This window comes from Gymnodraco acuticeps, unplaced genomic scaffold (assembly GCF_902827175.1).
Source record: "Gymnodraco acuticeps unplaced genomic scaffold, fGymAcu1.1, whole genome shotgun sequence".
Lineage (NCBI taxonomy): Eukaryota > Metazoa > Chordata > Actinopteri > Perciformes > Bathydraconidae > Gymnodraco > Gymnodraco acuticeps.
Genome location: NW_022992132.1, coordinates 94,125 through 110,000, shown reverse-complemented (window position 1 = coordinate 110,000; position 15,876 = coordinate 94,125). Strand labels below are relative to the sequence as shown.

Below are 15,876 nucleotides of genomic sequence, written 5' to 3'. Positions count from 1 at the left end.
TAGAGACACTACATACTGATATACACCTGAACATCAGCAGGAGAGGACTCTTTAAAGTAGAGACACTACATACTGATATACACCTGAACATCAGCAGGAGAGGACTCTTTAAAGTAGAGACACTACATACTGATATACACCTGAACATCAGCAGGAGAGGACTCTTTAAAGTAGAGACACTACATACTGATATACACCTGAACATCAGCAGGAGAGGACTCTTTAAAGTAGAGACACTACATACTGATATACACCTGAACATCAGCAGGAGAGGACTCTTTAAAGTAGAGACACTACATACTGATATACACCTGAACATCAGCAGGAGAGGACTCTTTAAAGTAGAGACACTACATACTGATATACACCTGAACATCAGCAGGAGAGGACTCTTTAAAGTAGAGACACTACATACTGATATACACCTGAACATCAGCAGGAGAGGACTCTTTAAAGTAGAGACACTACATACTGATATACACCTGAAACATCAGCAGGAGAGGGACTCTTTAAAGTAGAGACACTACATACTGATATACACCTGAACATCAGCAGGAGAGGACTCTTTAAAGTAGAGACACTACATACTGGTATACACCTGAACATCAGCAGGAGAGGACTCTTTAAAGTAGAGACACTACATACTGATATACACCTGAACATCAGCAGGAGAGGACTCTTTAAAGTAGAGACACTACATACTGATATACACTCTGAACATCAGCAGGAGAGGACTCTTTAAAGTAGAGACACTACATACTGATATACACCTGAACATCAGCAGGAGAGGACTCTTTAAGTAGAGACACTACATACTGATATACACCTGAACATCAGCAGGAGATGACTCTTTAAAGTAGAGACACTACATACTGGTATACACCTGAACATCAGCAGGAGAGGACTCTTTAAAGTAGAGACACTACATACTGATATACACCTGAACATCAGCAGGAGAGGACTCTTTAAAGTAGAGACACTACATACTGATATACACCTGAACATCAGCAGGAGAGGACTCTTTAAAGTAGAGACACTACATACTGATATACACCTGAACATCAGCAGGAGAGGACTCTTTAAGTAGAGACACTACATACTGATATACACCTGCACATCAGCAGGAGAGGACTCTTTAAAGTAGAGACACTACATACTGGTATACACCCTGAACATCAGCAGGAGAGGACTCTTTAAAGTAGAGACACTACATACTGATATACACCTGAACATCAGCAGGAGAGGGACTCTTTAAAGTAGAGACACTACATACTGATATACACTCTGAACATCAGCAGGAGAGGACTCTTTAAAGTAGAGACACTACATACTGATATACACCTGAACATCAGCAGGCAGAGGACTCTTTAAAGTAGAGACACTACATACTGATATACACCTGAACATCAGCAGGAGAGGACTCTTTAAAGTAGAGACACTACATACTGATATACACCTGAAGATCAGCAGGAGATAACTCTTTAAAGTAGAGACACTACATACTGATGTACACCTGAACATCAGCAGGAGAGGACTCTTTAAAGTAGAGACACTACATACTTATATACACCTGAACATCAGCAGGAGAGGACTCTTTAAAGTAGAGACACTACATACTGATATACACCTGAACATCAGCAGGAGAGGACTCTTTAAAGTAGAGACACTACATACTGATATACACCTGAACATCAGTAGGAGAGGACTCTTTAAAGTAGAGACATTACATACTGATATACACCTGAACATCAGCAGGAGAGGACTCTTTAAAGTAGAAAAGTAGAGACACTACATACTGATATACACCTGAACATCAGCAGCAGAGGACTCTTTAAAGTAGAGACACTACATACTGATATACACCTGAACATCAGCAGGAGAGGACTCTTTAAAGTAGAGACACTACATACTGATATACACCTGAACATCAGCAGGAGAGGACTCTTTAAAGTAGAGACACTACATACTTATATACACCTGAACATCAGCAGGAGAGGACTCTTTAAAGTAGAGGCACTACATACTGATATACACCTGAACATCAGCAGGAGAGGACTCTTTAAAGTAGAGACACTACATACTGATATACACCTGAACATCAGCAGGAGAGAACTCTTTAAAGTAGAGACACTACATACTGATATACACCTGAACACCAGCAGGAGAGGACTCTTTAAAGTAGAGACACTACATACTGATATACACCTGAACATCAGCAGGAGAGGACTCTTTAAAGTAGAGACACTACATACTGATATACACCTGAACATCAGCAGGAGAGGACTCTTTAAAGTAGAGACACTACATACTGATATACACTTGAACATCAGCAGGAGAGGACTCTTTAAAGTAGAGACTCTACATACTGATATACCCCCTTCATAACAACAGGTTACCCAATGCCATGATCTATTTTGTAATATTCCTTCAAGCAGCGATTGATCCCTTTTGAGCTTTTCTGCCGACATCTTGTTTGCTAACGCAGGTCTCACAGTTTCTATGTTTTCTCCTTTTGTCATCAAGCTCATGTTTACCTAACGTTGCGTCTCATACGCACAGAAGCGCTGCTCTTGTGTGACCAAGAAAAAAATATATATTTATATTAAGAAAGAGGGCAATTTCTCAAGATGTGCATGCGCTGCGAATGAGGCAGGGATGTCAATGAAGTCAAGATTCATGTTGCTTTGAGATATCACTCTAATATTAAATGATTAAATGGCTCAGAGCTTTCTGCTCAGAAATAATGACTTACCATCCAACCTCGAGTTAGACAGAGAAGCACAATATCTACAAATGCTATTTAAAAATAAAAGCCTTATTTCAGCGGCGATTATAAAAACACCGCCCACTCTCACACTGTGTATTGTTCTTCAGTGCCATGTTGCAGTGTGTTTGCATGAACCTAAAGTATTCACAGAAGGGCGGCGTGGTGATATTTCCCACTTTAAGTTGAATTCACTGAGCCATACTGATCATAATGCAGGAGCCGGTCAAATGTATTTGCCAACAGAGGATAAATTGGTGCATTGTGGGAATCAGAAAGGAGGAAAGACAGTTCGTGGTGAAAGATGTACGAGTTCTTCCAACTCGTGTCAATACTCATACCTGTAAGTAAACAATAGTGCGGAGCAGGGATGACGTATTTACCCTGCAGGAAGCTGCTGGTTCCCTCGTCTCAGAGCCAATGGGATCTCTCCAGAGGATTTGGGAAAATAGCTCGAATTAAGATCTGTGGAAAACAAACCTGTTTGATAAATGTTTTGTTCAGGATAATCTCCACATGTCTACTTTTATAATGTTCTAATCATAAATCTAATGGCCAGAAGCTAAATGCTAACGTGATGCTATAAAGGAGCTACAGCCGAGTCCAGCAGCACGACTTCAACGTCACGCCGACTTCAGATCCAGATTCAAACATACAGATTCTAGATGGAACGAGTTGAAGCGTTTGTTGGAACAGTCTGCAGGAGGCAGGGACTTGCTTTCAAGCAGAACAGAAACTAACTCAGAGGAGTGTTCACATGTTCGGCGTAATGACGTACAACGGCCTCCACGACTTCTGTAGTCCTATTCAGCCACTCGGTAACAACCATCGTTTCTCAGACACGTCAACTCTTCAGAAATCACCAGTGGGGTCACTGCTGATGATTTAATGTCCTAGAACAAAACGTGATCCGTGTCTTCAATGTGTCTCAACCACAGACCTTAGTTCAGATAGTTTCCACAACCTATGGAGAGATCCCATTGGCTCTGAGACGAGGGAACAGGAAGTGGAGAAATGCTGACTCACTTCCTGGTTTTAGGACTCGTCACTGCTCCACTCTATTGGTGGGAATCAGAAAGGAGGAAAGACAGTTTGTGGTGAAAGATGTATGGGTTATTTAAGGTTCTTCCAACTCGTGGAAATGCTCATACCGGTAAGCAGTGTTGTGCTAGTTACTGAAAACCAGTAACTAGTTACCATTACTAGTTACTTCATGTCAAAAGTAACGCAGTCACTTTACTAGTTACTTAAACCCAAAAGTAATGCGTTACTGTGAAACGTTTTAGTTACTTTAACAAAGGGCTCCCATTAATGCCCTTATAGCCTTCATTTCAGTACTGTTATTGCATTGGAGAATAATACAATCTGTTGATCAACTTGACATGCATTATATGCAATCTGGATTGCATCGATATTAGCTGGCTTTCCATTTTTGTATATTCTTTCTCCAGGTAGTTGGAAAAAGTGTTCCGTCCCATATGCCGCGTGCCGCCCGGACATGCTATCATGCTAACTAGCTCCCTGAAAGCGGGTGACTCCACTGTAGCAATAGCCTGCATGTGTTCTACAACATACCGTGCAATGGCTTTATCGACTTTTCCCTGGCCAGCAGTCCCTCGGTTAAAATCCAGCCGCTGTTGCTTAGGTGGAGGTGGAGTGGCGTCGGCTGAGTCTCTGTGGTCTTAGCTACGAGCTTCGTCCCAGCATGTTGTTTTTGCAGATGTTTTAAGAGATTTGAATGACTGGTTTGGGCAGTAGATAGGATCTTTGACCCGCCAAGACACAACTTACATTTAACTAAAACGTTCTTTTCTTTGTGCTCGACAAAAGTGAAATAGTGAGAATATCTCCAGGTGGAGAAACTAGACTTGAGCTCCGCCGCCGCCATGATAGTCTTGTTAGTAAACAACACAAACACGCCCACGGCCCGTCTCCGCATGTGACACAGGAAGTATCTAAGTACATTTACTCAAGTACTTAAGTACAGTTCTCATCTCTGTTCGCCTGGCTGTTGACTATATCAAAACAACTAACGGAGTAACGCACCAGGTAGTAACGTTAACTGAGTTACTGAATTTAAAAAGTAATGCGTTAGAGTACTAGTTGCCGCAAAAAGTTACAGTTACTTGTAACGCGTTACTCCCGACACTGCCGGTAAGTAACAGGCAGGATTGTATTAACGATGCGGGAACCAGCAGGGCGTAACGTGCATTTTGATTGACTGACAGTTGATTTGTGATTATTCGTGAGGCCGTGCTGTTTGGTCTCACTGCTCCTCATTAAAGTGAATCATCTCATGATGGACGTATCAAAACAAACTGCCTGACAATATTGTGAGATGTTTTTGTGATGACAGGAAAGTATTTGAAGGTGAATTTGCTGCCTTCCTCTGCCTGGATTATCCTTATACAGAAAAACCAACACAACTTTTGAGTTCTGATAATTATGGTCTAACAACACAATGCACTGAATACGAGGAAATATATTTTCATTTACAACAACATTTATTTGTATTTCCACTTATTTTCCAAGTGATCGTGTTAATGCCTTGTAAAAATGGAAGGAAAGGAACGGATAGTAAAGGAAAGGAAAGGAATTCGAAAGAGTTGGAAAGGAAAGGGAGTGTAAGGCAAAGAAAGAACGGGGAGGAGGAAATAAAAAAAAGTTGGAATGAAAAGGAATCGGGAAGATCCGGAAAGGAAAGGAAACCAAACCAAGGAAAGTGAAAGAAAGGATTTGAAAGGAAATTAATGGAAAGAAAAGGAAGTGATTGGAAATGAAATTAAGGAAAGGTAAGGAAAGGATGGGAAAGGAAAGGGAATGAAATATAAAGAAAGAGGAGAAACAAAAATTGGGAAGGGTCGGAAAGGAAAGGAAACCAAACAAAGGAAAGTGAAGAAACCAAACAAAGGAAAGTGAAGTTGAGGACAGTAGCGGAGATGTAAGGTGAAAATAGGAAAGTATAGGAAGGATAGGAAGGAAAGGAATGGAAAAGAGAATAAGTGATTGGAAAGGAAATTAAATGAAGGAAAGTAAATGATTGGAAAGTAAAGAAAAGGAATGGAAAGGAAAGGAACAAGTTAGGAAGGAAAGGAAAGGACTGGAAAGGAAAGGAACACGTTCGAAAGGAAAAGAAAGAAAAGGAATGGAAAGGAACAAGTTAGAAAGGAAAGAAAATGAATGGAAAGGAAAGGAACAAGTTAGAAAGGGAAGGAAAGGAACATGTTAGAAAGGGAAGGAAAGGAAAGGACTGGAAAGGAAAGGAACAAGTTAGAAAGGGAAGGAAAGAAAAGGAATGGAAAGGAAAGGAACAAGTTAGAAAGGAAAGAAAATGAATGGAAAGGAAAGGAACAAGTTAGAAAGGGAAGGAAAGGAAAGGAACATGTTAGAAAGGAAAGGAAAGGAAAGGACTGGAAAGGAAAGGAACAAGTTAGAAAGGAAAGGAAAGGACTGGAAAGGAAAGGAACAAGTTGGAAAGGAAATGAAAGAAAAGGAAAGGAAATGAAAGAAAACGACTGGAAAGTAAACGACTGGAAAGGATTTGAAAGGAAAGGAACAAGTTGGAAAGGAAATGAAAGGATAGGAAAGGATTTGAAAGGAGCGAGTTGGAAAGGAAAGGAGAATCTGAGAGACCATAAAACCTTCCTGTTCCTGGTGAAGATAATGAAATGCTTCCCGTCACATGCTGCCGTCGCCTCATAAATAAAACGCTCCGTCTTGTTCGTAAAGACTGCTTTGTGTTCTGCGATGTACTGAAACCATCACTCATGTAGGAAATGCTTTTCATTATCTCTGGAGACGGCTTACAACCGGTGTGAGTTTCCGCTGCGTGATTTCAACCAGTGTGATGTTACACACACCGTTATTCAGCGGCACCACAACGCAATACAGGATACACACCGCTGTGAGTTCATTTACACACATCTCTACTCACATCTGTGCAGCTCTGGGCATGGATATTTACTCAGTGTGCTACTTTCAGTGTGTACATTCATTACATATACCGCCCTGGATCTTCCCTGAGACTTTCCCAGATTCTTAGTGGATATTTTCTGGCTCTTCTGGTCCATCTTCTGCATCCATTGGGTCCATATAGCATGCATGTAACTCTACATCCCAGCATTACTGCATTAGAACATTTTGATAAAAAGTCAGAATGTTTAGGGAAAGTCAGAATTTTTTGGTTTTGAGAAAAAAGTCAGAATTTGTAGAAAAAGTCAGAATTCTTTGATTTTGAGAAAAAAGTCAGAATTATTTTTGATTTTGAGAAAAAAGTCAGAATTTTTTGGATTTTGAGAAAAAGTCAGAATTTTGATATATTAGCTATTCTGCATGTGATGACTACTTCCATTCATGAGAGGATCATAAATACATGGATCCTGAGATTGAAGCTCAAGCCGGAGACCAGGGATATTTCTCTAACAACTTCTTCTTCTTCTCATTTACAGGAAGTGATGTCGGTGGAGGAAGAGTCCACTTCCTGTTACTGCCTGCTGGACTGTGGGAGTGTGCACCTGCTCCTGGATCAGCCGGGATCGTACGCTCTGGTTGGCGAGCCGCTGACTCAGAACGCCGTGAAGAGGCTGAAGCTGGCTGTGTTCGGGGGTCTGGAGGCCATGAGCTACATCCTGAGGGTTTACTGTGTGGACGACACGCCACACGCCTTTCAGGTGAGCAGCATTTATTATAATAACATCATGTATTATAATTAGGGCCGGGACTTTAACGCGTTAATTAAGATTAATTAATTACACAAAAATTAACGCGTTAAAAAAATTAACGCATTTTAATCGCACTTATTTTTGCACCGCGGAACGTTTCTCACTGGATGAGTTTCAGGCGTACCGATTATACTGGAGCACCAACTAACGTTCATGACTTCAGACAACAACAAACCACAGTGAACAACAGTGGGAAATGTTGTTTTAAAAAACGGACGGATGGAAGCGTCGATAAGAGCACGGTTGTGTGCAAATTATGCAAAAAGGAATTCGCATATCACCGCAGCACATCAAGCCTCAAGTATCACCTCAATGCAAAACATATAGCAGCTAGCGTGGAAGCTAGCGTGGACGTTAGCCTCTTTTATCGCGTTCACACCAAAAAGAGCCGGTACTAAAATTAGTTCATGAGAACCTTTTTACCCCCACGAAAGTCCCTGCTAGAGAGCAGAGAGCTGCTAGAGAGCAGGGACTTTCGTACGGCTCTCTTGTGAGAAAAGAGCTATATTTCTGATTGGCTGGGCGGATTACAAACCACGCCCCGTAAAACTCCCAAAAAGTTTTGTGAAGCCGCCATTTTATTATCCTCGCATTAGCATTATTAGCATTAGCATTAGCCCAGCGCAGAAACGCAGAGAGACTAACTTATGGCAACACAAAATAAAACATGGGAGCGGTGGAGATGAGGAGGTGTCGGCGTTCTGGCGATTTACTCGGAAGGCTTCAGTAGAAGCTGCTGGGACTCCCAGCAGCTTCTACTGAAGCCTTCCCCAACTCCGGGGACTTCCGGCCGGGGACTTTGGGCGGCAGTATACGCCGTGAAGTGGTTTGCGGCCTGCCAGTAAACCCAAAGCAGAAGAAGAAGAAGTGACGTCAGCGGCTTCATTTGCCTAATCCACCCCCAGGTTCAAAGAGTTCTCATGAACTAAGTTCTCATGAACCTTTGTGGGAAAAGTACTGCGGTGTGAATGCGCCTAATGGTATACTAAAATCCATGTGAAAAATTGCTTCTCACTGTTCTCAGGTCAAATATTTATTTGATAAAAAATGCGATTAATTTCGATTAATTAATTACAAAGCCTCTAATTAATTAGATTAATTTTTTTAATCGAGTCCCGGCCCTAATTATAATAATTAATAATAATAATACATTTTATTTATAAAGGTGCCTTTCAAGGCTCTCAAGCTCGCCATACATGACAATATAATCGCTCAATAAAACAGAAAAGCAGAGGATGTGTGATCAGGGAGGATCTGCCAGTGTGAAGAGAGACGTTTGGAGACGTGGACATTCTGGATGTCAGAGATTTGGGGAAAAAATCCGAATTTTGAGGAAAATGTTGGGAAAAATTCAGAATTTTGAGAAAAAGTCAGGATTTTTAGAGAAAAAGTCAAAATGTTGAGAAAAATTCAGAATTTTGAGAAAAATGTTGAGAAAAAGTCAGAATTTTGAGAAAAAGTCAGGATTTTTAGAGAAAAAGTCAAAATGTTGAGAAAAATTCAGAATTTTGAGAAAAAGTCAGGATTTTTAGAGAAAAAGTCAACATTTTTAGAAAAAGTCAGAATTTTGAGAAAAAGTCAGAATTTTGGAGATTTAGAGAAAAAGTCAGGATTTTAGAGAAAAAGTCAAAATGTTGAGGAAAAAGTCAGAATTTCTAGATTTATAAAGGTGTTTTTCAAGGCTCTCAAGGTCGCTGTACAAGGTACACAAAACAAAAGTCCAAAGAACACGACAATATAATCAATCAATAAAAAACAGAAAAGCAGAGGATGTGTGATGTGATCAGGGAGGATGTGCCAGTGTGAAGAGAGACGTTTGAAGACGTGATTTGAAAATGGGGAGACGGTCAGTATTCTGGATGTCAGGTACAGCATCTATTTCAGTTCGCTGTGATTGGAAGAGGAATTGAGCCACGTGAACAAAAGGCGATTTGACAAAAGTGTTTTTTTGTTAAATTCAGTATATTAATTAATTGATTAAAGTCAATTTTTTTTGTGAAGTGACTTTCTTAAGATTCCTGACTTATTTAAAAAAGTCAACATTTTGTGAATTGTTTTATTTATATATTTCCTCATTATTCTGCAAAAAGGTGAAATTCCGATTTCTTTCTCAGAATTACGAATTTTTCTTTTTGTATAAGAAAATATAGATAATTTTTGAGTTTAATCTCAATATAAAAACATCATTTTTCGTCAGATCTAGAAATTCCCATCTGGCCCTAACCGTCTTCCATATATATTGTTTGTAGCCTTTATTTAACCAGGTGAAAGCCCCTTGAGATCAAAAGATCTCTTTTTCAAGGGTGACCTGCAGATATATATGCATTGCCACGATGCATTGTGGCAAATCATGACATGAAGTTGCAGAGTAAAGATTGTATAAGCAAATGTTCAACATATTTTCACAGTAATGCTTGAGTGGGTGTTTGGGATTAATGTCTATCAGTAGAATAGAAGCAGAATTATTACACTCCGTAGAGTTGATAGTGTGGTAGACTCTTGGATGTATAAAGAGTAGAGAATACAGCGATAGAGGTGTTGCATGAAGCAAAAATCTTTCCTAAACCTTACATGGATCTTTCCGGAATTTATACTGGATTTTTCTGGATAATCCCTGGACCTTTCCTGGATCTTTCTGTGATTATTACTGGATTTATACTGAATTTTTCCTGGATCTTTCCTGGATTTATACAGGATTTTTCCTGGATTTGTCCTGGATCTTCTTCTCTGATTCTTCCCTGGATCTTTCCTGGATCTTTCCTGGATCTTCCCTGGATCTTCTTCTCTGGTTCTTCCCTGGATCTTTCCTGGATCTTTCCTGGATCTTCCCTGGATCTTCTTCTCTGGTTCTTCCCTGGATCTTTCCTGGATCTTCAATGGATTTTTCCTGGATTTGTCCTGGATCTTCTTCTCTGGTTCTTCCCTGGATCTTTCCTGGATCTTCAATGGATCTTTTCTGGATATTTCCCTGGATTTGACTGAAATCGTTCCAGAACCTTCCCCAGATGTTCCCTGGATCTTACCTGTTTTTTCCCGGAATCTTCCCTGGATCTTCCTTAGGTCGCGTTCACACCAGCCTTGCATAGTCTGGTTGAATCGAACCGCTTGGTGCGGTTCGTTTGGGTCGGTGTGAACGCAGTCTAAGACCTCTGAAGTGAACTAAACAACTGGACACTGGTCCACCTTAAAGAGGTGGTCTCAGACCGCTTGCTAGTGAACTCTGGAGCGGGTTGGTGTGAACGCAGTCCGCACCAAAACATAGGAAGCGTAGTATTTACATGTCACAAGAACGCGGATGGTTTTTATCGCACGTTGTCTGATTATATAATCATATGCGCCGTCTGCTAGAGTCCATTGATATGTTCTCCAGATTAACAACAGCATGAAAATAATCTGCCGATGCTCCATGGCGTAGGCTCCGGTAGAGATTTGCGTTTTTAACCCCCTTAATGTCTGACCAATGGTTGAACAGCATTTCCGTGCACATGACTTGTGTTTAAAGTTTATAGTCCGTTTGAGTTTTGCCGTGTGAACGCAAACCGAGCCTTCTGAAGAATGAAACAATGCAACAAACTGTCGTCTGGTGCGCAGCAGAGAGCGACTGTTAGGTGTATATGTGACCTTAGATTCTAAGTGGATCTTTTCTGGATCTTCTTGGACTCTTTTCTGGATCTTCTGGTCCATTTTCCGCATCCAATGGGTCAATAGAGCATGCATTCAATTCTACATCCCAGCATTAGACCCCACCTCCAATTATTAAGCCTTTCCTAGCATTAAGCCACGCCCCCGGTGTTAAACCCCACCTCCAATCACATCCGTCTCAGTCAAATAAATGGAGTAGACAAACAAAATGTGTCTGCTGATTTACTCTTGTCTCTTTTCCAAAGTAAGTCAGTGGGGGAAAAGTATTTTTGGGCCTCATCACGTTGCTTCAAGGCTCGGCTCATTCTTGGGGGGTCAAAAACACTGCCATATAAATGTTAACCAATCCTTCTCTCTTCTAAGTCTTGTCTGACTTGATTATCCTCCAGCATTGAGAACTGATCTGTAAACATCAGGAATATCGAGCCTCCGCCCCCCGGGAGACCTTTCTCTATCACTGGCAGCTGGCTTTAACATGCACTCTGGATTTGCTTTATGAATTTCCAGGCTGCCGGGCAGATGCCAGACTTTAGTTTCTCCCCTGGGCTGCAGCGTGTCTCGCTGTGTGTTTTATCACACACTAATCCGCAGGAAGCAACACAAACAGGGTCATGATTGGCAGACTTGTGATCTTTTCTCAGATGCTGCAGAAAGGCTGCCGTCTCTTTACTCCCTGTGCATCACTAGGGATATTTTGGGACTTGACATGTCTGACACATCTGTCAATCATTTCAGCTATTTTCATTCATAACAAATACAAATGACGACTAAAGCTTTCAATAACTTTTGAGCTTCAAGGCCTTAAAATTGTACTGAGTAAATAGAAGGTCAATCGGAGGAAATTTGGCCAGAAATTGCACAATAATCCAAAATGGCAGACTTCCTGTTGGTTTTACGATATGCCACCAAGAGGCTTTTTTTGTCTCCCCAAGCTACGCATGCCTACTATTTTTCAGACCTGTCAGAGAATCCAACAAGGGGCTGAATTTGAGCAACTTTTTAGTGGATGCTGTACCAACGCCCTGAGCATAAGACCCCTAAAATATCAATATAAGTCAAACTAATATGTTTAGGCTCACGTTAAGGCACTCAAAAACACAGTTCAATTTGCCATCAATATTAGTATTGGTGATTCATTTAGGGATTTCAATAGCTCCACATTTGTGGGTGCTTGGGCCTGAATACAAATCGTACAATATACAGAACTTGTTGTGGTTTAAATATATTTCAACAGTGGCATAGAAACTGGAATTTAAAGAGTTGTGTAAAATAAGAAATGATTGGTAGTAGTAGAAAGGACTGATGTTGGTTAAAAGATTTAAGTCAGTGAAGTGGAAAATAATGTTAATATTTAATGGCAGTTTTGACATTAAAGGTTTACCTCTTCAACAACTTTTTCACATTTACTGCATATGTATTTCCTCCTGATCTCCTCATTTCTTCTTCTCATTTTGATATTAGCTCGTAGCAACAAAGACAGACACAATCTAGTTGTTTAGGAATGGGTTAAAATAATTTCTCTCCAGCAGCAAGTCCATGTCCAAGGTCAGCGTTCAGCGCTGGAGACCCGATGGACTCCTGCAGGAGATTGATCAGTATTCTGCTGGCAGACGTTCAACTAAACGCCACAAGAAATACTATTCACCTCAACCTTTAGCCTGTAGCCTTTAGCCTTAAACATTTAGCCTTAAACATTTAGCCTTTAGCCTTAAACATTTAGCCTTAAACATTTAGCCTTTAGCCTTAAACATTTAGCCTTAAACATTTAGCCTTAAACATTTAGCCTTAAACATTTAGCCTTAAACATTTAGCATTTAGCCTTAAACATTTAGCCTTAAACATTTAGCCTTAAACATTTAGCCTTTAGCCTTAAACATTTAGCATTTAGCCTTAAACATTTAGCCTTAAACATTTAGCCTTAAACATTTAGCCTTTAGTCTTTAGCCTTAAACATTTAGCCTTAAACATTTAGCCTTAAACATTTAGCCTTTAGCCTTAAACATTTAGCCTTTAGTCTTAAACATTTAGCCTTAAACATTTAGCCTTTAGCCTTAAACATTTAGCCTTAAACATTTAGCCTTAAACATTTAGCCTTAAACATTTAGCCTTTAGCCTTAAACATTTACAAACAAATGTTTTGACAATTACCTGAAGTCCAACACCTCACATTTTTTTATTGAACTTTTCTGGATGTTTGACATTGCATCTAAAAACATAATTCACAGGCGACAGAAAACTTGCATCATGGTAGCTGTGAATATGTTAAAACCATCAACCATAGACTCTATGTAAGTAATGAAAGTATAGTCACCATTATATTATCCATTGGTTTGTAGAATACAGCTTCCAAATTCAGCATTTGGGTTTAAGCTGTGAGAGATATACAAAGACAACAGCGTGGTAGCGACATGTCATAGGGAGGCGTGTGGCGCAGTGGTCTAGTGCGTTGGTGTTGGGATTAGGGGGTCACAGGTTCAAACCCCACTGCAGTCAGCATGTCGTTGTGTCCCTGAGACTCTTCACCCCAAAGTGCTCCTGTGGGGATCGTCCACAGTATTGAGTATGTAAGTCGCTTTGGATAAAAGCGTCTAACAAGTAACATGTGATGTCAATGGCAGTTAGATAGGTCGCTACCGTTAGCACTTAGCATACTCTGCTTCATCGTCTATTTCACTCAAAATGGGACCATAATTCAATAAATGATCATCATGTTGTGTTGAAGAAGACTTGAAACTAAAGATTAAGACCATGAACTCGTCAGGAGAATGTTTACCGAGGTAATAAATCAAGTGAGAAGTAGGATCGTTTTTTCATAGACTTCTATATAATCTGACAAAATGTTTCCCCCTGCTGGATATTAGAGAGAATGCAGCTTTAAGACCTTCTACATTAGCTGCACTTTTTCACATCATCATAAATCATAGTTAGCTACATGCTAGGCTATATGGAATCTAAAATATACAGCTTGTAGCTCACATGCTAACAGCTATAGCCACATGAGGTATGGGAACATGCAAATACAACTACAAGAAAATGTGGTAGGAGCGTTTTTTTCCCCGTTATAAATTCACATTTTCTTTTAGTGATACATTCAATGTTGATAATGTAGAAACGCTGGAGTCTTCTGCATGCTGCTGAAGAACATGTATGTCTTTGGGCATCGATTGTAGTTTTCCAACTTCACGTCTGAGTGTGTTTTGCCTCAGTTTGGAGACAGATGGCTCTGAATACTGTGATCCCCTCGTGGCTCTGCACACGTCACTGATGGAAAACTGGAGAGAACACACAAAGGCAGATTGTAAATGGAAGTAAACAGAATGCCATTATTGCAGAGGCATCCAAATTGAGCAGCTTTTGTCAAGAAAGATATTCTGATACTCTTAAAAATGCCATCAGAACCAAGGCTGTAATCCAAAAGATGAATCATTCCACCAAATGTAGTCGTGCAATTAGATTTAAAGCTAGGTGATTGGTTTTTCATTTAATAAAATTGAGTGTAAACATAGAAAGGCTTGTACTTTGGATTTGGATTTTGATGTGCGTCAATTTGTTCTATAGATTTTAGTGCATGTAAATGGTCTGCAAAGCCTCAAATCCATAGATAATCCATAGTTATAACTGGTTAAACAGTATTTAATTGTATTTCACTATACGATATTTAACTGTTCTTTTATCTGTTATTCTATTTACCATGTACTTGGTCACTTTCAACATTCTCTGCATCTTTGAGCTAACTATTTATTTATTTTCTGACATGTAGACTAGTCTAGCAACATAACCTGCATATAATATGTTGCACTGTTGGAGCTCTGGACATTTACATTCTGTTCTTTTATATTGTATTCGTGTGTACATCCTCTGACTCTTATTCCCTTCCTCTCCTTCCTTGTTTCCTTCCCTTCCACTCCCTCCTTGTTTCCTCTCCTCCCTCCCCCTTCAGGGAGTGGTGTCGGCGGAGATGAGTCGGGGGGGGCAGCTCCTCGAGGAGCCCAAGACGTTGCCTTTCCTGGCGAACACCTTCAGCCTCCAGGTGTCCATCCAGGATGTTCCTCAGTTCCTGTGGAGCATCAAACCCTTCACCACCTGTCAGGTAAACGCTGCAAGAACAAGATGTGAGAGTGAAGAATGAAACATTTCCATCAGGAGAAACACGCTGCAGCTTCAGAAACGATGCAGATATAAAAACCCAAAGGTTCCACATGAAGAAACGTCTTCAGCAACTTGACAGCACATGCAGCGTCTAGAGAACATTCAGCAGCTTGAGGAGACATGGCAGCGTCTACTAAAAGCTGCAGAAACCAAACCCTGAAGAAGCTCAAAATACAGCTGGAGACCAGGGGACACTAAAGAGTGACGCACACAGCTGGAGACCAGGGGACACTAAAGAGTGACGCATACAGCTGGGAGACCAGGGGACACTAAAGAGTGACGCATACAGCTGGGAGACCAGGGGACACTAAAGAGTGACGCACACAGCTGGGAGACCAGGGGACACTAAAGAGTGACGCACACAGCTGGGAGACCAGGGGACACTAAAGAGTGACGCACACAGCTGGGAGACCAGGGGACACTAAAGAGTGATGCATACAGCTGGGAGACCAGGGGACACTAAAGAGTGACGCACACAGCTGGGAGACCAGGGGACACTAAAGAGTGACGCACACAGCTGGGAGACCAGGGGACACTAAAGAGTGACGCACACAGCTGGGAGACCAGGGGACACTAAAGAGTGACGCACACAGCTGGGAG

The 15,876-nt window shown here is 40.8% G+C and overlaps 1 protein-coding gene across 1 annotated transcript in view; it reads left to right on the top strand.

The window, feature by feature from the left end:
• LOC117538259 (netrin receptor UNC5D-like) overlaps positions 1–15,876 on the top strand; it is a gene marked incomplete at its 5' end in the record, with an annotated part of 56,775 nt that overhangs the window by 27,733 nt on the left and 13,166 nt on the right. The window contains 2 exon segments of the mRNA XM_034203855.1: positions 7,213–7,434; positions 15,068–15,217. Of these exon segments, the coding sequence (XP_034059746.1) occupies positions 7,213–7,434; positions 15,068–15,217 (372 nt within the window).